This window comes from Rhincodon typus, chromosome 21 (genome assembly GCF_021869965.1).
Source record: "Rhincodon typus isolate 14 chromosome 21, sRhiTyp1.1, whole genome shotgun sequence".
NCBI classification, from domain to species: domain Eukaryota; kingdom Metazoa; phylum Chordata; class Chondrichthyes; order Orectolobiformes; family Rhincodontidae; genus Rhincodon; species Rhincodon typus.
The window spans coordinates 41,407,517-41,428,913 of record NC_063352.1 but is presented as its reverse complement, the minus strand read 5'-3'; the positions used below and the strand labels follow the sequence as shown (position 1 = coordinate 41,428,913).

The following is a 21,397-nucleotide window of genomic DNA, read 5'->3' as shown; positions in this document are numbered from 1 at the left end:
TGCTATCCTCCCCAGCCAATGCTACCCTCCCCAGCCAGTGCTACCCTCGCCAGCCAGTGCTACCCTCGCCAGCCAATGTTACCCTCCCCAGCCAATGCTACCCTCTCCAGCCAATGGTATCCTCCCCAGCCAATCCTGTCTTCACACTGAAACTTCCTAGTTCCTAGCCACGTTCCTTGTTGAGCCTGTTTTCAGCTCAGTGAATTGGAACCTTGTTTTTCTCTCCGCTATCCGTGATTCCATTTGATAACACTTTAATAAGTGTTACTTTATCATTAGTCACACTTTAGTAATTGGAATGAGGCATGATTATTTCAGACCGTCTTCACATCCGCTTTGTTCTGTTGCTTCCTGCAGGTCTGACTCATCCATCTTTACACCAGGGAATGCCCCCTGGCTTTCACCCCAGTATTCCCGGCTCAATCCCCTCAACGTACCAGTTTGCAAGAGATCCGCAGTCTGGCCAGCTGGTGGTGATCCCGACGGAGCATTTACCACACTTTGGTATGTTAGAAGACTGTCCCTGCCCGTGTGTATTAACCTGCAATGTTCTAGCTCCCTCTTGGTGGGTGAGGTTAAAAACGATCTCAGGTGATGGCTGACTGATGCAGTACCTGTTGATATTGGCCAGTTCAGACAGTGACACGTTACTGCAGGCCTCAGCTGGCTATGCAGCTCCTGAATTGGGCGGCTAGAGTATGAAAGTACTACTCTAGCTCTGAGCAAGAGGCAGATGGCCCTGCTGCAGGTGCTGGGGAAGCTCTGAGTATTGGAATGGAGCTGTCAGACCGTGCTGCCTGAAGGCCAGGGTTAAGAGCACACACTAGGTCAGCGTCCACTGCCTTTGGGTTGGAGAGGGCCCAGGGGATGCTGCTGAAACCCAGTGGTCAGAGTGCTGTTCAGTGGAGGATGGTGATGATTCATCCAGTCCCTGTGCCTACGTGAGAGCTCCAAATGATCTGCTGACAACTTTGTGTGGGCTTTGACTCTCACTCAGTTGTCTGCAGGCCAACTTGCCGCTGTCCAGCTTGGGAGGGAGGTGAGGAGTGAATGGTATCTTCGGGATGGAATTGGTTCTAAAACGAAACAAAGAACAGCGGATGCTGGGAATCTGAAACAGAACAGAAATCGCTGGAGAAATTTAGCAGGTCTGGCAGCACCTGGGAGGGAAAGCAGAGTTAACATTTCAGTGACCCTTCTTCAGAACAGGGTTCAGGATTGTGAAGAACGATCCCCTGACTCTGCTGCCTCCCCATGGAATCTGCCAGGCCCATTGAGTTTCACCAGCGATTTCTGTTTTCAGTTTGAAAGCAGCACGCCTGCTTTTGGAGATTCAGGATGCAAGTGACCTCTCTGCAGGCAAACAGGATAATCCTGCAGCTGGTCAGATCCACCAGAATTCCAGGGAGCTGCCGCCGACAGCTTGGCTCAGCATTGAGACCTGGAGCATTCCGAAGTGGTTGTGGGATTGGAGCTTTTCCCACTGGTCTGTGTGGGCAGTGTATTCTGAGCTGGAAAATGGACCAGTGATGTGTTCAACTGATGTTCCAGCCCTGAGTCCAGGAGCAGGTTTTCAAAGTAGACAAGCACTCTGCTGACTGTTTGAGTATTTCCTAGCTTCCCTCTGCTATATGCCTTTGAGAATAGCCCACTGTCTGTGCCCCCGCAAAACGTGACTGTCTTTCGTTGAAAGACCTGTCCCTGTCGGATGTAGAGTGTGTACAGTGGGTGCAGTGTTTCGTTCTGGTGCTGATGGTGTGTATTTCTGCAGCAGAGTTAATGGAGCGGCCGCTGTGGCCTTCGATGTACCCGCCGACAGGGAGCTCCCTGCAACATGCTCATCAACTCCAGTTACTATCACAACAGCAGCTCCTGCGGCAGCATGAGCTCTACATGCTGCAACAACAGGCGGCCCACGCCATGGAGATCCAACGCAACGCGCAGCTCGTGGTGAGTTCATTCAGTAACCCCTCCACCTCCTCATTCACTGACCCACTCAGTTGGTTCACAGCTTCTTCAATAACAGGAGCATCAGAGCATCCGTCGCTGCTGCCTGTGTCCTACAGGCACACACAAAGGCACAAACACACAGACATACATATTGATACACATGCACACACAGTCATGCATACAGCCACAGACAAAGACACAGACACACACAGATACACATGCAGACACATACGCACACAGACAGGCATACATATAAATACTTATGTACACAGACACACCCACACACACAGATACGCATAGATACACACAGACATACACACAGATGCATACACACACAGGTGTGCACACATGCAGAAAGACAAACAAACACACTCAGCACACAGGCACACACACAGAGGCACATACAGAGACACATACACACCCCCCACCCCCACCAATTCCTTCCTGTAGATACAAACGAAGGAGCTGCAGGGTAACATTACTCTTGGTCCACATCAAAATGATGAGAAATTTTAGAAGGTTTCAGATCAGTGTTCCCTCCAACATATCCCTAATAATCAACAAGGTTAGCAGAGCTGGAGAGTCAGCTGGTCAGTCTTGGGAGCTGTTATCAGAACCCGTCTTAAGCTGCAGGATTTTAAAAGGGGTTCAGATCAGTAAGGCAGGCAGTTGGAATCTGAGTGTCCAAGCACCAGAATTCCATCCCCAAACCTCTCCACGTCTCCCTCTGCCTTTAAGATGCTCCTTGGGCATGAGTCTCAGTGCCAGATACTGTTGTGAAGAGCCCTGGGACATATTTTTAACTGTGTGAAAGATGCTTTTTAAACGCACATTGTTGTTGAAATTCAGACTGAGCCACCGATGTGATAGCCCACAGACCGCTGGAAGAACCCATTCCTGGCAAAGATTTCAACTTCAATGTCGCCCGGGCTGCGTTAGCCCTGCAGGGGTTCTGCTGTTTGCCTCTCAGGTGCCCTCAGAGACGTGGCACAAGCAACCTGGCACAGGCCATTGCCATCATTTTGCCAAGGAATGGGAAAGGGAAGGTTATTGGATTCATAATGGCAGGACCTCACAGGTTCATTGCTTCATGAAAGTGAAGCATGAAAGCTGGCAGAAGGTGAAAGAGGGCAGGGCTTGTGGCAGAACTGGTTTTTTTTCTGATCGATCCATCCACTCAGACATTTGTGAAGTTCAGGCCCTAACTGAGTTCGGAGTTGTTGCACACAGCATCCAAAATTCTGATAGAGCACTGAAGGGAATAAGATGTGGGTGGAGAGGGAGGCCGTTCAGTCCTTTGAAACTGTTCTGCCATTCAGTGAGATCGTGGCTAAGCTGATGATCTTCAGCTCCACCTTCCTGCCTTTTCCCCCACAACCCTTGTTTACCTTCCTGATTGAAAATCCACCTGCATCGACAGAATTGCTGCATTTACTCAGAGGCTCATGTTTATTAAATGAAAACACATGCTTCATATCTCTCAACCCCTAGATGTTCCAAACACTTTATAGCTAATTTTTGAAGTGTTTTAAGGCATTGGAAAGGTGTGAGATAATTCAAGCCCAGCAGAGTATCCCAAACAGGAATGTGATAATAATCACTTGAGCTGAACAATCAATATAGATCATGATACCAGCAAGAGCACCCAGATTGTTCCTAGAGTAATGCTGTGGAAACTCTTTCAGTATCAGACCAGATTCTCAGCCTAGAGTTTGTGCTTAGCTTCCTGGATTACGACCTGAACCCCTGACTTTCAGCTTTTGAGTTGAACCCACTGTGTGTAATCCTCCTCAGAGACCTGCTTTACTCACTCCCCCATAATTGTTGTTGCAAAATCAGCAGCACCAAAGGATCAGTAGGATATAGTTTGACGCGTGATGGTGCCGCTTTTGTTATTAATAATTTTGGACTGCTCCATTTTCCCTGCATCATTTCAGCTGTTGGATTAAAATAATTACGATTGGAATTTGCTGAGAGTGTTGGTACCAATGCCCTGCCAATTGGCATACTGTCTATCGCTAACTGCGGGTGCTGATGTGCTGCAGTTAGAGTCGTAGAGATACACAGCACAGTCCTTCGGTCCAACTCGTCAATGCCGATCAGATATCCGAAATTAATCTAGTCCCATTTGTCAGCATTTGGCCCATATCCATCTAAACCCTTCATACACATATACCCATCCTGATCCCTTTTAAATATTGTTATTGTGCCAGCTTCCACCACTTTCCCTACCAGCTCATACCATACATGCACTACCCTCTGCGTGAAAATGTTGCCCCTTAGATCCCTTTTAAATCTTGCCCCATCTCACCTTAAACCTATGCCCTCTAGTTTTGGCCTCCTCCACCCCAGGGAAAAGACCTTGTCTATTTACCCTATCCATGTCCCTCATGATTTTATAAACCTCTATAACGTCACCCCTCAGCCTCCGACGATCCCAGAACATAGCCCCAGTCTGTTCAGCCTCTCCCTATAGCTCAAACCCTCCAACCCTGACAACATCCTTGTAAATCTTTTCTGAATCCTTTCAAGTTTCACAACATCCTTCCTATAGCAGGGAGATCAGAATTGAATGCAGTATCCCAAAAGTGGCCTAACCAATGTCTTGTACAGCCGCAACATGACCTCCCAACTCCTGTACTCTTCGAAAGGGGTCACAGTAGACTTTCTGGATGTGACAAATGCTGTACAGTCACGGGTGAGGTAGCAAGGTGTAAACCTGAAATATTCACACATGTGAAAGGACACTGATGTTTTCCCTGTTTATAAGCACCACCAGCGTGAAAGTCGGCCCTGTAGAATTTCTTTTTTATAATTCATTCACAGGCTGTGGGCGTCACTAGCTGGGCAGCATTTATTGCCCATCCCTAATTGCCCAGAGGGCAGTTAAGAGTCAGCCACATTGCTGTGGGTCTGGAGTCACATGTAGGCCAGACCAGGTAAGGATGGCAGTTTTCTTCCCTAAAGGACATTAGTAAACCAGATGGGTTTATCCTGACATTCGGCAATGGATTCATGGTCATCATTGTTGCCGTGTAGGGTTCAGACGTTTCTGTACTTTTGAAAAGAGGTTATTATAGGATTTTGTTTGGTGATCCTGTGCCTCTTTGCCAGCCCTGGTCCCCAAATGGCTGACATCGTTGTCCAGAACACTTGTACAATCCCCGTTGCTGTTTCCTTCTGAGCAAAAACTGACCAGGTACAAACAGGGGTAAGTGTTCACCGTGTGGTGTCCTTATGTGTTTCTGACAGGAAAGACTGAAAGCGAACGAGCAGAGAAACGAGATGGAAGACAAAGTGTGCAAGAGAAGCTCTGAGGGAAGCAAGCACAGCCTCGTGACCTCCTCGACGGGGATTTTACAGAAACGGCTCTCGTCGCATTCGCCGGTGCCGTCCACGTCCTATCACAAGACGAGCACGCCACCTCCCTCATCACATACCTCATCGCCCAGGCTAAAACTGAAATCTGACGTGAGAGCCGAGATGGAGGATCCGTTACCCCCACGGCCTTACCATTCGCCGTCTCCGGCCTCCCATCCGCCCAGCCCTCCACACGGCTCACCGCCTCCAGCCCCAGCCCTACCCCAGAAAGTGGAGGCATCCGAAGAGTCTGAGAAGAAAGGCTTGGAGAAAGATTCTTCTGCTCCTTTTCAAGCCCTGTTTCCTGGTAAGGCTTTGCACCACAGCGGTGAGATTTACAGTCGCGCACAGTAACAGCGAAATCATTGCAGTGCTAAATGGCAGGGAGTAAACCTGAAACTGAACCAGGCCACTGCACACAAGATATCAATCAGGCTACCCATGGTATTGAGTAGTGTGAGCTTTCTACAAATTTCTAAACTGCCAGTCAAAGATATAATTTTATCCAGACTAGGCCTAACCTCGATTATGCTTGAGACCTTCTCCATAATTTTGACCCTACCTCCTTCCCCCGAGTGTCAGATCACTGAGTCTTTGTTTCAGTAAGTTGCCATCATAAGCTGGTGATCAAGTACCTGGGCAGCCTGAAGCAGCTCTGTGCCCATTACATGTGAACATTGCTTCTGAAATTCTCTGGTTCAGTTGACATTGTCTCAGTCCCTGTCCTCCATTTCGCGGGGGGTGGGGGGCAGGGGGCAGGGGGGAGCACGGTGGGGTGGGGTGTGGGTGTGCAGTATCTCTATTTGAATAAATGATTGTTCCTTTTCCTGTATTTTAAGGACTTAGATTCTTACTGCTACATTACCTTTCCTGATCAGACATCATGAAAACCAGATGTGATCCTAGCTAATGTCTGGTCCTGTTTGACATGATAAATGATATGAGATACAAATCAGGGGAAAGTGCTTTAAGATCATACAGGGTCTCTCCATTGTTTGCAGAATTTTAGAATGTAATTTTATTTCTAAGATCACTAATATGTTGTAGTTGGCTTCAGAAACTGTAGGACAGCTCTAGGTGTTCATGTATAAAGTGTGCTCCTTGTAAGGGATGTAGTCCAACAGCTCTGTTGGATCCTCTACCAGAGAAGCCAGGATTTATCTGATTTGGCAAATTGCTTCACTTGTGAGCTAACAGCTGTTTCTCTCCATATTTAACAGAGATTCCTCAAGGATATTCTTACCGCTCCCTTCCAACCTCTTTTGGCAGCCATTACCCCTACCTCCTGCAGCCTACTGCTGCATCTGATGCTGATGGTTTGGCATCTGATGTACCACTGCCAGAGGCCTCTGAGCCCAGGCCCTGTTCCATTGCCCCATCCTCACCTGACGTTAAGCCGATACACTTGCACCCCCCAGCAGTGCAAGAGGACTTGCGGCCCAGCATAGCTGCAGAGCCGATGGAGATCAAAGTGCAGTGTGAAGATCTGATTGATCTTGAGAACAGCAAGGGCCTGTGTGATCGACACCTCGAAGGGCAGAGCAAACCTGGGCCGTTTGGTGGAGAAATGACAGACGAGCCAACTGACCTGACCACAGAACACAAAGCCTCACCTCCCATAGAGAGCCAGGAAGACCACCAAAACTGTCAGTCACCTTACCAGACAATAGCATGCACTCCTGAGGAGGAAGTCAAAGCTGAACAGGCCAGCTCTCCTCTCGGTGACTATCAAACTACAAAGACGAATTCTGAGGTGGAGAGTTCACAAACCGAGGAATTGCCGGAGCACACTGATCACTGTTTTAAAACTGAGCAAGCAGATACCGAGAGCAACGTTGAAGATACATTACATGCCACACCTTTGAATACAGCAGAGCAGTTTGAGCTGCATTTTCAGATCACCGAGAATCACCCACCGGAGATAAAGCTGGATGATCCAATGGCTGGCATGAACGCTCTGGTAGCCGCTGTTGAGCTTCCCCAAGCATGCTCCTTACCTGTTGAGACAACCATGCCCAGTGTCCTCACCATGCCTTCTGACTTCAATACAGCAGATAGCTCCTCCCTCATTGGCATTGCGCTGCTCAGTGAGATTGCTGAACTCGAACTAGAACGGCGCAGATCAAGTGGTGTCAATAAACGTAAGTGACCTTTTCTGTCTTCGCTCGTTCAACCCTGACCCCAGGAATTCCTGCTCATCCAGGTACCTAAGTATGTTAATGTTGAGTAATAGAAAATGAAGTGAGAACTCTCAGGTCAGGTATAGAACAACTAACTACAGCTTACATATCTCTCTACTCTGTCTGGACAACATAGAAACTAGGTGCAGGAGTAGGCCATTCGGCCCTTCGACCCTACTGCACCATTCAATGTGATCATGGCTGACCATCCAACTCAGTCCCCTGTTCCCGCTTTCTCCCCATTTTGCTTCCTTTTGCCTGAAGAACTAAATCTAACTCCATCTTGAAAACATTCAATGTTTTGGCTTCAACCTCTTTCTGAGGCAGAGACTTCCTCAGGCTCAGTCCACTCTCTGGGTAAAGACATTTCTCCTCATCTCAGTCGTAAATGGTCTACCCCAAATCCTTAGACTGTGACTCCTGGTTTTAGACTACCTGGTCATCGGGAACATCCTTCCTGTATTTGCCTTGTCTAGTCTAGTAAGATGTTTATAGGTTTCTAACAGACCACCTCTCAAGGGCTCATTCATGTCTTAGCCCCGACCTCAGTAGACACCCCTCCTCTCGCACCCCTACTTCTGCAGTTTTGTGACCATTGCTATCCCTCACAGCAGGCGTGCTGTATTTTTTTTTCTACAGCATGATAGACAACATAATGCCACACTGCTTGCTTTCCACACAATCTCCTACAGTCACCATAGTGGAAGGATTTTAATCACATCTGTACAGATTTGCACTGGAGACCAGTTTCTAGAGGCAAACTGTTAAAATCTTTGAAAATCCTTTTTTGCTGGAATTCCAACTGAAAATAAGATTAAGAAAACAGTACAGAATCTTACAATAAGAATACAAAGGATTACGTTTGAGGTCAACCATTGTATGTTCAAAAGACCCCACAATCAAAAATACTCTGCACACAAGAGCCATTTTTCCATTCTGATATGTGATGTAATCAATTCTGATAGAAATGTTTACATTTGATCTAATTTCAATGGGGCGGGATGATAGACAATTAAAATCTAGTTAGAATGATTGAATTCCAGATTGAAAGGCTTCTGCTCTTTCTGCTGATTAGAAGCTTGTGAGGGAAAATGAGAGCGGTCAGTCTTAAACTCGAATCTTCCTATATTTGGTCTCCTGGGTGAAACCAATTGCTATGTCCCCCATGCTTTGATTGGCAGCGGGGGAGAAACCACAAGATTGGCCAAGCTGGAACTCAGATCAGTTACACTGAGGAGAGGCGTCATTGGGTTGGAGATAAAAGCACAGTATTCCCAACCAGGGAGTTTAGCCTTGCATCTGGTTAATGCTGTGCCTGATGCAAGGACTCCTTGACCAGAAGTCGGAAAGGGAATCCGCTGCCAGAATTAATTAACATGAAGATATGCCAAAAGAAATATAAATAGAAAGTTCTTCTTTTCCATGCGTCCATCCAAATCCATACAAGTTTGGCCACCAAGTTGTTGTTGCAAAGTTTGAAGCCAATTATGGACATTCTGGCGACCTTCAAAAACGAAACCTTCGAAACCACATGTTGGTTTGTGGAAGTTTTTTTGTGCCATTTTTACAAAGGAAATAAATGGTTTGAGGACTGTTTGGCTTCCTATGAATGGATTCTTACTGCCCAGTATGCACATCAGCTTTTTAAAATTGCTTTGCTAAGGCTCATTGATGCAGTGACCTTTTTGTTGTGTGAATTGTATTTTGGAAAATAACCCACCTTCCTGAACAATTACTGGTGCAGAGAAGCAGACCCAGAAGGCCACTATTCAGTTGGAGAGAGTTCAGAAACGATTTACCAGGATGTTGCTGGGTATGGAAGGTTTGAGTTATAAGGAGACGATGGATAGGCTGGGACTTTTTCTCCAGAGCGTAGAAAGTTAAAAGGCGACCTTATAGAAATTTATAAAATAGTGAGGGGTATAGGTAGGGTTAATGGTAGTTGTCTTTTCCCTAGGATGGGGCATTTTAAGACTAGGGTGCCCATTTTTAAGGTGAGGGGAGAGAGATTTAAAAAAGACGTGAGAGGCACATTTTTTAGGCAGAGGGTGGTTCTCATGTGGAATGAACTTCCTAAGGAAGTGGTGGATGTGGGTACAGTTACAATGTTTAAAAGACATTTGGATAAGTATTTGAATAGGAAAGGTTTGGAGCGATATGGGCCAGGAGCAGGCAGGTGGGACTAGTTTAGTTTGGGATTATGTTCGGAGTGGACTGGTTGGACCAAAGGGTCAGTTTCCGTGCTGTGAGACTCAATGACTATGACTATGAGTCTATGAGGCTTATAACTATGCGTGTTCATAGCGCCCAAAGTCAGGAATGCTTCTAAATATCACACGTTGATTAAGAGGAAAGGATGATCTATTTTGTCCCCTCCCATTTCTATAACTTTTCTCCCATATCCCCTTTGTAAGTAACATCATGAGAAGGCTAATGTAGTCCCTGTAGTCCCAGAGGACCATAGGGGCTGCACTGTCATTAGAGAGTGATGACTGGTGGTGGTTTAACCTGAAGGCCACTACGCTTCAGGGTCTAGGGTGAGATTGAGAAGGTAGGACCTTCGTGCTGATCATGGGAATTGAACAGGAATTGACCCCGTGTTGTTGGCATCACTCTGTATTGCAAGCCAGTCATCCAACCAACTGAGCTAACCAACCCCCTATGAGGAGACTATTAGAGAGCGAAAAAAATCTTATTCCAAATGAACATTTTGTCTTCTCTTGAAGTGTCCTTTTGCACTGGTTGGATTTCTCACATGGAGACAACATTTTGAATAAATTGGAAGCTCTTTCACATAAATCTCTGACAGTTGACACACAGTGACACACGAGTAAAACGGTGCCTGATGGGTCATGGACCTGTTTGTTTTTGTCAAGTGTACAGTTGACATTTCTTTAGAATAGACAGGGAGAGTTCAGAAAAGCTGGCTGCGTTTCAGCTGTGTGATGTTGCCAAACATTTGAATGACAATGAAGGTATGAACGTGCAAGTATTATCATCTGTTGACAGGATTTAGCTTTAATGGAGTTCAGATAGTCTGAAGTTACATTTCTGATTGGAGCATTGAAGCCAAAAAAAATCTTGCTGTCGCACTGAAAAACATGCTGAGTAATAAACTTGATATAAACCATGCCCTGTTTTAGATCCTTACAGTAGGTTCATTATGGTACTATTTCCAGTTAACTGAAAGCTTATTTAACTTATTTTTAGCCTGTAGGCTTCACTGGGTGTGGTTGATATTTATTAGCATTACCAGTCGCGAGTTGCCCTGAATTTTAGTAGCTTGCTAGTCCACTTGAGGGGGACAGTTAAGCCTTAGCCGCATTACTGCAGAGTCACCTATAGGTCCAAACAGGAAGGGAGAACAGATTTTCTACCCTAAAATTCATCAATGAACCAGCTTATTTTTTTTTACAGTGATTCAACTGCTTACTACTTAATACCAGCTGTTAATTTAACAGGGGTGGCAATGGCCTGGTATTATCACTGGACTGTTAATCCAGAGACACAGGTAATGTTCTGGGAACCTAGTTTCGAATCCCACTACAGCAGATGGTGGGATTTGAATTTGATTAAAAACCTGGAATAAAGAGTCTTAAGACTGGTAAGGTCATCATCTGATGTTGAACCGTGAATCCATTGCCAATTGTTGGAAAAACCCATTTGGTTCACTAATGTCCTTTAGGGAAGGAAACTGCCATCCTTATCTTGTTTGGCCTGTATGTGACTCCAGACCCACAGTAATGTGATTGATTCTCAGCTGCCGTATGGGCAACGAGGGATGGGCAATAAATGCTGCCTGGGCAGCAACATCCTCATCCCGCGAATGAATTTTTTTAAAAAAAGTTAAACCCTAGTTTTAAACTTAATCCAAATTCCCATAATGCCATGGTAGAATTTCAACCCCCCAGTGTCCAGATTATCAACCGAAGCCTATTGATCATTCCATTTGTAACACAGCCCATGCTGACCAGAAAAGATACAGGAGAGAAACATGTGTTTTTTTATCAATTTTTGATGAAACTATCCATAACCAGGGAAGAAGAGACTTTTTTAAATTTCCATTTTATTTGAAGGGTTGGAAGGTGGAGGGAGCCATTTGGATTTGGAAAGCCTCCTTGTTGCCAGCACCCAGGCACTCATGATGGACTCCATGCCTTCGATGAGCACTGAGATATTTGAAGATACAAAGAGTGGACCGGTGACAATCAGGCTCCCTCGAGAACTAAATCCAAACAAGAGGTACAGCTGGATGCAGAAGAAGGATGAACCTGTGAGTGAATTTAAAATTAAAAAGAAGAGCTGCACAGGGTTACTTATCATTAAGAAAAACATCAATATTGTCCAGCCTAGATCGTGAAAGATTTATGCAGTTATGTACCACTTATCATAATACAGCCAACAATAGACTTGTATCGCAGTAAATGCCTATGACTTATTACTTGGAAAACACGGCAGCCAATTTGCTCCCATAAATAAGATGTAATCATGACCAGATGATCCATTTTGTTTATTGGTCAAGTGATCAGTATTTGCCAGCACAAATCCTCTTAGAAATAGAAATGCGAGTTCTTCAATTAGGTGAGTTCTATACACTACATTTTACCTGAAAGATGGCACTTATGATTATGCAGCACTCAGTCAGGACTGCACCAGAGTGCCAGTCTGGATTCTGTGGTCAAGTATCCAAAGTGGGACTTGAACCTGCAGACTTCTTACTTCAAGACTAGGACACTACCACTGAGCCACAGCGATTAAAATGTCTGACTGAAATCATGTCCCATTCCATGTGCACTCTACCTGAAGGTGATCCTATGCCTCCTTGTCTGCTGATGTACATCCTGAGCTGTTTCCCCAGAGTTTTTGTCAGCGGTAGTTCGCTATTATTTCCCACTGTCTAGGCTGGGGAAAGAAGCAGGTCCTAAAGCTTTCTCAGACAGACCAGGAATTGAACCCATACTCTTGGCCATATGGTAGCCATCTAACTATCTGAGCTAACTGGCCTGCAATTCTATTTAAATATTCCAGTTTAATAATGGAAGATGGCTATTCATTTATTCCATTTTGATGTTTATACTGGTAAATCAAAAGTGATTTTTGGTTTATATTTGGTTAAATCAGATAGAAACGCTAAAAAGTACATGTAAGTACAGAACTTCCCTACTTTCAAAAAAAATTAAATTATATACTAGTAGTGTTTATAACATTTACATGACATTAACAGTAATTGATGGAGATAGGCCAAGGAGACCACCGTCAATTTAAGCAACTAAATGTTGTAATTTTGTATTGCAAGCGTGAATACAAATCACTGACCTAATTGCACCATAAAGTTATTGAATGGAGAGAGAAGTTTAAAGGTGTCCTTCAGGACCATGTCAGTTTAAATCTATGGAGGCAATGAAAATGAATTCCACATCAAACAGTTGTATCCTGCTGGCTGCTTTCAAGATATTCTCTGAAGCGCTGTGCTTTCAAACTTTTAGATGTTCTCCATTAAATCTGCCATTGAGGGGATGGATGCCATGGAGTTGGATTACAGGATGAAGCTGGCAGAACTACAGAGGAGATACAAGGAGAAACAAAGGGAACTGGCCAAGCTCCAGAAGAGGAGAGACTCAGAGTAAGTGATTGAGCTTCAAAGGCAGCCCATTGAATGGTCTGCAAATCAAAGGCAAGCTGGTACAGCCATACTATTCAGTGACTAAAATCTTCACAGCTATTAGATAATTCTGGAACCCTGAGACTTTAGCGACTACACCTCAGTCATAACGAGAAGAAAAGTCAAGCAGGACAGGCCATACCCCAATCTTGAGCCATTGTTTCTGAAAGATAATGCAGTTTAACACTGTCAAAAATCAGCAGGGGTTAGCCCAGTCTACCTGCTCTGGGCAAAAATCCAACAGGGCCCCCACTAGGAAGGCTACTTTGCGTTCTATAAATGGGGATAGGCATCACATTGACTCACTTAATCAAGGCCAGGCCGCTCAAAAGTTCTCTACTACTAACAAGTTTAGTTGATAAATCACATTTAAAATAACCCATATTGTATCTCCGTAGAGAAAAACGGGATGAGAAAAGTAGGAGTTTGTCGCGGAGAGGACCTGGAAGGCCGCGAAAGAGAAAGCATGGCTCAAGTGCTCCGTCACCGCATGTTGATAGAGGGCGAAGTGACAGCAAGAGTGGGAAGTAAGTTATTGCGTGGAGAGACTTGGTTCATTGTTGGTTAGCTGTGACTCGGCTAGCGTTATCTGAACAAGCCCCAGGCAACCTGTACAGGCCGGTGGTGGGGGGGGTGTTCAGCCTTTCCAGCCTCCCCCAAATATACATCAGCATCCAACACCATTTCCTGGCAGCTGGTCACTTCTAGTTATCTCTGTAAAACTCAAATAAATGATCAGCCTGGTGTAGGGGAAGGGGCCACACAAGGTAGGAAAGCAAGCTGGAAGCCAATACTCAACTGACTGAGTCTTAGGGACTTCAGGAGCAGCGTGCAAAAAGGTCACGCCTCTCCGCACAGGTTTGTTTCATTTCAATGAACTGGCGTGCCAGCTGCAGAGGGCTCTTTTGTTTCTGCACTCTTCTGGCGTGCTTTCGGCTTGGCTTTGACCCCATCCCCTGCTTTTCAATCTCCAGGCATGGGAAAGGTTTCTCACTCTCCGATGAGATGGAGATGGCCGAGGGTGCCAGGAAGAAGGTGAGGACGGCAGCCCAGGATGAAGATGATGAGGTGGAAAGCGTGAGTGTGAGAGTGAAAGGGAGAAGTCGCATGTGGGATGAGCAAGATGCATCTTCGAGCTTTTCACACGAGGTGAGCCAATTGCAACAAAGCTCCTTCAGAAGTGTTCCGCTGACCTGCCCTTGATGAACCATTGCTAGGTTGTTTCTCCATCTTGAGAACCATCTATCACGATCATAACTCAACAATATAACCCTTTTAATGGCTTAGCTAAAAGTACCAATGAATTAATGAGGTATTAAAATGACTAAATTATCTGTAAATTTCTCATGTTCCCCTCATTGGAACTAGGTGGGAGTACATGATGTAATTGGCAGCCCAGGCAAGAAGTGAGAGATTCTTATCAGTCATTTATTTTCAGAAATAAATATTTTCTAAGAACATCAGATCAAGAGTCCATCCGAAACTTAAACCTGGACTCAAGCTGACATTGTTGTCTGAAGCTGTCCCGCACTGACATTACCAGTCTCACCATTATTCATCAATTGTATTCATTATTTCAGTAACCTGAACTTTATCAACTCAAAGGATACATTTCTCCTCAAAGTAGGGTCATTTTAACATGTGGTGCTGAGAAAAACAGGCATCATCAAATTAGCCATTCACTGGACAATTATCCTGATGAGTGGCTAATTGAATCTCGGCCATTTTATGCCATTACTCAGTGATAAAACGGCCAATCAAAAGGTCTGCTCTTGGGTCATCCCTAGCCAGCAGTCCCCCAAATAAAATCAGGAGCACAATAATTTATCAGACAATTGATGTAATCACGTTTAGGATTATCAGTGATTACTAATGCTTTGTGTATCCTCTCGCCTGCATAATTTTCTCAAGTTGGAGGGCCATGTTAGAGAGATCACGTAAGTGGAACTATATGAATATTGCTTGAAAGTTCTCATCTTTCTGTTGTTATTTGCCGTGCTATTTAGAATCAAGTAACTTCCATGTATGAAAACAGATGTTTTGTAATCAACCTGGTCAGAGATGTTATTAAACACCTCAGGAGCGGGTTGGATTTGAACCCAGGCCTCCTGGGTCAGAGGCAAGGACACTCCTACTGCAACAAGAGAGCTTCTCCATTTCTGAAAATACTCTTTAACACATTTCCAATGATTACTGTTTGTCCCCTTGGTTCGTGCCTTAAAATGGTGAGTGCAAGTAAAAAGAGCACAGTTATGCTTTGGTTCACAATAACAAAGTAATGTTTCTGCCTTGTCTTAGTCGTTTCTCCCATTTACCTAATTAAAAATTCATATCCACCGTTCCTTCTAGGGAATGTGAAAAGGTTTAAGAGAAGTGGTTGTCTGACAGGACATGCAATTATTGGCAGTCAATGGGCTGGTGGGAAAGAAAAAGTATAGAATACTTGCCATTATTCTGATTGGATCCATTCATAAGTCAAAGTGGACATTGATGCCATTAGCGGACAATTCAAAATGACAAATGTCACACTCCATTGGGTTGATGCGCTGGAAATAAAGCCATGCTATTCCCAGATTCATCACAAAAGGTAATGTTTTTAAATAAGTACACAGAATTCATCAGTTTACCCGACCTTCAGACCCAGGACGATAGGAAGCACGGACCAGGTTTCTATAAGTAATGAAAATTACTGTGTATTACAACTAATAGACTGTAGCTGTGGGTAAACAGCTATAAACTAGCAGTATATCACACCATAAATTAATACACACACACACGCACACACACACTCCACTCACATGCATACACAGGGAAAAGGTACAATGACAGAAGGAAACAATCTGGGAAGACTGTTTGGTCGTCTTTGTCCACAGGTTATGTTGTGTTGGTTCTTGCTAATCTGAAAGTTTCTTTCTGGCTTCCCTTTCCCAAATGCTTCCACTAGTTTGCAAAAGGCACAGGGTAACTGGTTCCCTTGTAAAATGTCTCTGATTTATCAATGAAATGTCACAACTTACAGTAACTGCTGAAGGAAAGATTAATTGGTTTGCCTCAGGTTTAAAGTGAGTTTGACTCACTTCTGAGTTTCTGGTGCAGATTAAAACCTTTCTCTGTGTCTTGTTCCCAGTCACCCGACAACCAATCACACCTGTTGGTGGGCAAAAACCTTTTCTCAACTAATCACTAGTCCATAGACCAATTAATTATTTTTGCCACCCAGGTACATCAGTACACAAATGCATGGATGCAGTTCATCTGCAGCTCATTCAGTTATGGCTTGTTCAAACAATGCTCCAAGATACTTAGGTTACTTGCCTTTGAAAACATGTAGCCACCCTTTAAAAACACTTCTTTAAAGCAGTCCCAAGTCATTGCAGTCCACAAGTGTTAAAAACATAAAAATAAAAAGACACGGTCCCTACAGAAGAAAGATAGGCACATGTTACACACCAGAAACCAAGGGTAATCTAGGGGCTACTAAAATGGATTAAATTAAGGTAATTTACATTAACAGAGAAAATGTACCAGAGAAACTCAAGGAACTAAAATCAAACAAATAAACCCCAGAACCTAAAGGGAAAACCCATTTGATTAATTTATTATGATTTTTGAGACTGTAACTTGTAATGTCGATAAATAGCCAACAGTAGATGTAATATATTCAGATTTCCAAAGGAATTTTTGCCACAAGCTTTGCTTCTGATTCAGTTAATTTTTAAAAAAGTGGTTGGGTGTTTTTTTTAAGCAATTCCACATATGCTGTTTTTATAGTTGTGTTCATTGGTTCTGTACTGGATGTGCAGGCACAACAGTGCAATGAATTGGCATGAAAGGGATGAAGAACCCTTGGGATCTTGGAGCCTGGGGAGTGGATAGGGTAGAGTACAGGGCTAGAAAACCTGAAATACATAAAAATCCCCAGAAAACTGAGATGGTCCTTTTAAACAGTCCACCCTGGCAATTACTGCTGCCTTGACCACTTCCAGTCTGTTTCCAAGCGGGGGGTGAGCATGATTTTATCCCAATCCCCATTTCCTCAGTGTCCTAGTGACTAAAAGGCACTCCTTATGAAGGTGACACATGCCAATTTGGGAAAATTTGCTGACTCAAGCTATGCTGTTTAGTGGCGAAAATCCAGCTGCATGAGCACAAAGCTCTGAGCTCACTCCTGTATGGAGTCATTGTTTGCTGCTCCAAGTTGTACAATGACAAGGGAATCTATTCACTGAGGTTCTGCTTCTTCCACCAGTATGTCTCCTCCCCCAGTGATGCTGAGGATGCCGTTTTGTATTGAAGTGACACTGACCTCTGATCTCCTGTTACTTTAAACCCAACAGAGCCACGGCCAGATTAAGTTCAAGAAGAAGAGGAAGGTCAGTGAACAGGACCAGCTGGCGACCAAGCTACACCAAACCCTCTCGCTAACTAAATTAAAGTCACCCTTTAAGTTTGCAGATGGTTCAACAGGGAAGCAGAAATGTAGCGTCATGGATAACTGCAGGCACCTGGGCTCCCATAAAGACTTTCTGGGGAAAGACGGAAGGAAGGCACTACATAAAGCCATCGGCAGCTCACCGAGCATGCTCCCTTCCAAAGAAAGCAAAAGCAAAATGGCAGCCAAAGGCAGGAAGTTGGAGTCATGTTCAAAGTTGAAGGGTAGGCTGAAGACGTCCCATTCTCCGGCAAGATCAGAGGTCAGCAGTTACTCCTACAGTAAGTTGCACTTTTTCTACTTCAAGGAAGCAAGTAAAAACAATTCGAAATGAAGTCTGTTATTATCTGGGATGGATTAGATTACTGGATGTGGAAACACACAGCCGGAGCATTCAAAACCTTACTAGTTGAGTGGAAGGTAGCCTGCATGTTTATTTGAAGTCCACAATCTCATTTCCCATCAGCCCATGTTTGCAGGGTTTCAGGTGAAGTTGGATGGAGAGAGTTTGTGGTTTAAAATGTAACCTGCGATGGGGTGGAACTGCCACTGCCTTTAGACAATACTGAAAACAGTTTATTTGTTGTTATGTGGTTTTGGGGATTCATGCTGTGTATGATTTTCAAGTTGATAAATGTCAATACTGGAAGATGGAAATTCTGTCCACTCCAGCACCCAGTACTGACACCTCAAAGTTCTATCTGTGGCCAGATACAGATAAAGATTTCCCTTCACCCCGACCCTGACTCAGCAACGGGGCCAATTAGAAGTAACTCTGGCAGTGAAGCTACTGTTGCAGATCAACCAGCTCTTAACGGTACTGCCTCACTTCCATTTCCTCGAAAATAAGGTTCGGAAAATTGGGTGCTTTCCATTTTGACAGATGAACAGGTTAAAAATCCACCCAGCCGTCGGGGATGGGGTCATCTCAGCAGCTCTTTACATCTTTCCTTTATCTAAGCACTTATAGTCAGCTACTGACTAGGGCCTCCTTTCTGGGACATTTGCTGGACCTCTTTTTTAACATTACAATCGAATGATCTGAAGTTTAACTTTAAATTGCTCAAAGTGACTTAGCTAAATCCTGCGGACATTATCAAAAAGGTAAAGCTGCTGCAGTGTAATATGTCGTGAATTTTGAACCATCTCTTATTGTCATGTCTGTATTACTTGAGAAGGTCTCACTGTGGGAACTTAGCATGACAAAACTGGTTAAAAGTAAATTCTCACAATATGATGCATTGTGGTCCAGGTTAGCAAAGATTGATTGTCTTTAGTGAGCGAATGCTTTGTTCAGTGTGGGAGTGGGCAAGGTAGGCTGCTAGGTTTGATCACTCCTGTTTAGCCTATGTTGATCTCAGTGGGGTCGTGGGAGAGTGGCTAATGTTTGGCTTTAGTTTCCCGGTGTTGGAGAGGAGGACAGGTTAAATGAACTCAGGGCCCCACTTCTCATTGCTGTCTGGGATAATGTCCACCATAATAGTACATGTGGAGTGGATTGGTCACAGGTGGGATGCACCTCACAGTGGAAGAGCCGTGGCACAGTTGCATGTTCTGAGTTCACAGAAAAAGGACAATGATTTTGGGACGGGAGGCCATCTGATATTACCGAAACATTACCCTGCCCACACTAGGAAAGGAACAAGCAGAGAATAAGACAAAAAGGAATAAGTTGCCTGTTCTAAGGGTATTTGTTAGTCAAAGCTTATTGGTAAATTTAACCTGCAGCAAGCAGTTTAGGAGTCGGTTTTGCTTGTTTGGCTGCCAGCTGGTTTGTAATGCAGAGTGATGCCAACAGCATGGGTTCAGTTCCCAACCGGCTGACGTTACCATGAAAGATCCTCCTCAACCTCTCCCTTTCCCTGAGGCATGATGATCCTCACGTTAAACCATCACCAGTCAGTCCTGCAGTCTGATAGGACTGTGGCAACTTTACCTTTACTTAAAAGTTTTAGATATACAATTGTTATTTCTAATTCTTAGTTTTTAAACAAGTTAACAGATAAGCAGGCTAAAAGATGTAGAGTTCTCTTAAAAAAAATGATTGTAACATCAGATTTACTGACTCAGTCAGCTTCTGCCCATTATACAACAACAACTTGCACTTAGAAAGTATCTCGAATGTAGTAAAACGTCCCAAGATGCCTTACAGAAGCATTATCAAACAGAATTTGACACTTATCCACATAAGGCAATATTAAGACAAGTGGTCAAAAGCTTGGACAGACAGATGAGTTTCAATGGAGAGTTTAATGGGGACAGAGAGAGTTCAGGAAGCAAATAGACTTTCAGATGGAGTTCTAAAACTTGGAGCTGAGAGGGCACAGCTATTAATAATAGATTATTGAAAATTGGTGATGCATGAAAAATCAAAATTAGAGGAGTGCAGGCATCTCAGAAGATTATAGAGGAGATTAAAGAGATGGGGAGTAGGTAAGATATGGGGGTTATTTGAAAATGAATGTGAATTTTCAAATAGATATTGTAGCCAATAGTGTATCCTTTCTTGAAGGACATTGGTCACCCGACTGTCTGCAATTCCATTTTTGAGCATTTGGCATCTTGAGGAAGCCTGGTCACTTGACTTTTATGTTCCTTTTCACGATACTGTGGCATGCTGACACTTTGAGGAGTGACACTGAGTGCTACCTTTTACCACTGCAGATACTGACACAGAGGATGAGGAGGAGCTGGTAAAGGATGAATGGCCGCTGCAGCCCACCTCAAGTATGTCTGAGCGATCAGGCTCCAAGCCGAAGGCACCTGCTCTCTATGGCATAATATCAAAGAAAAGCAAGGCTTCACTGGGCACAAAGCAGGCCAAAAGACTAGCGTCTGCCACTGGGACTATGCGATCGCAACGAGCGACCGACAAGAAAAATCTGAAGCACTTTGCCTTGCTATTGGAGGAAGCCGAGGGTGGATCTTCCTTCAGTGACAGTTCGGAGGACTCATTCAATCAAGGTTAATAGAAGTAAACCTCAGGTGTTGAGAGCAAATGATGGTGCAAAGTAGTGGCCATCTGGAATTTGGCAGGTGTAGGCTGCCCTTTTCTAACTGTTGTATTAAATATTGGCTCTTTTGGAGCCTGCGTCTAATTGGCTAATTCCTAAGACCTCTCTTCCTAACCCGCACCCCCTCACCCCTTGGGATTGGCCTCTTGAGAGGTTTCAATGAACCACTGGAATTGTAAATTGAATACTTTGTGTGTGTGTGTGTGTTTTCCCAATGTTTGTACTGCAATGTGCTGCCGAAGCTTAATTAAACATGTTCATTTCTTTTTTAACTAAATGAGCGTGCTTTGTCTCTCTTGCTTTGCATTTGCTTTTAATTTTTTTTTAAATATGTAGTCTTCTTCTAATAGATGAAAGGGCATTTCACTTCATCCCCACTTGCAATAGAACTCTCTATTATTCAGATATCCCTTTCATGTCGGAATGTTTATAGGAAGTGCAATGATGTTGGTTATCTGTCTTTATTTCTTAGAAGCTTGCTGGTATTGCTCCTCTAGTCTCTAATATGTCCTTGAATGTCCAATAATTTCACCATCCTTTTTTTTCGTTTCTAGATTTTCTGTTTTCTAGTTCAAACTGTTTCAAAAGCCACAAAAGAAAAGATATGTGTGGGAAACATCACAGCTTGAATAGTCTCCTCAGGAGTTGATTGGCATTTTCTACTTCATTTACTGAAGCACTCAGCAAACTTAGAATGAGGAGCAGAATAATATGTGACAGTGGGAAGGGAATCATATGCAGGAGTACTTATTGTTTTGGTAATGGTTGAAATCCAATAACGAGTCTAATTAGTATCAAA

The 21,397-nt window shown here is 44.0% G+C and overlaps 1 protein-coding gene across 1 annotated transcript in view; it reads left to right on the top strand.

Annotated features, from left to right (window-relative positions):
• tnrc18 (trinucleotide repeat containing 18) overlaps positions 1-21,397 on the top strand; it is a 157,378-nt gene that overhangs the window by 88,372 nt on the left and 47,609 nt on the right. The window contains exons 6-15 of the mRNA XM_048609747.1: positions 358-504; positions 1,772-1,950; positions 5,203-5,617; positions 6,531-7,451; positions 11,567-11,763; positions 12,977-13,113; positions 13,551-13,679; positions 14,127-14,301; positions 17,490-17,865; positions 20,249-20,548. Of these exons, the coding sequence (XP_048465704.1) occupies positions 358-504; positions 1,772-1,950; positions 5,203-5,617; positions 6,531-7,451; positions 11,567-11,763; positions 12,977-13,113; positions 13,551-13,679; positions 14,127-14,301; positions 17,490-17,865; positions 20,249-20,548 (2,976 nt within the window). The remainder of the gene's footprint in view (positions 1-357; positions 505-1,771; positions 1,951-5,202; positions 5,618-6,530; positions 7,452-11,566; positions 11,764-12,976; positions 13,114-13,550; positions 13,680-14,126; positions 14,302-17,489; positions 17,866-20,248; positions 20,549-21,397) is intronic.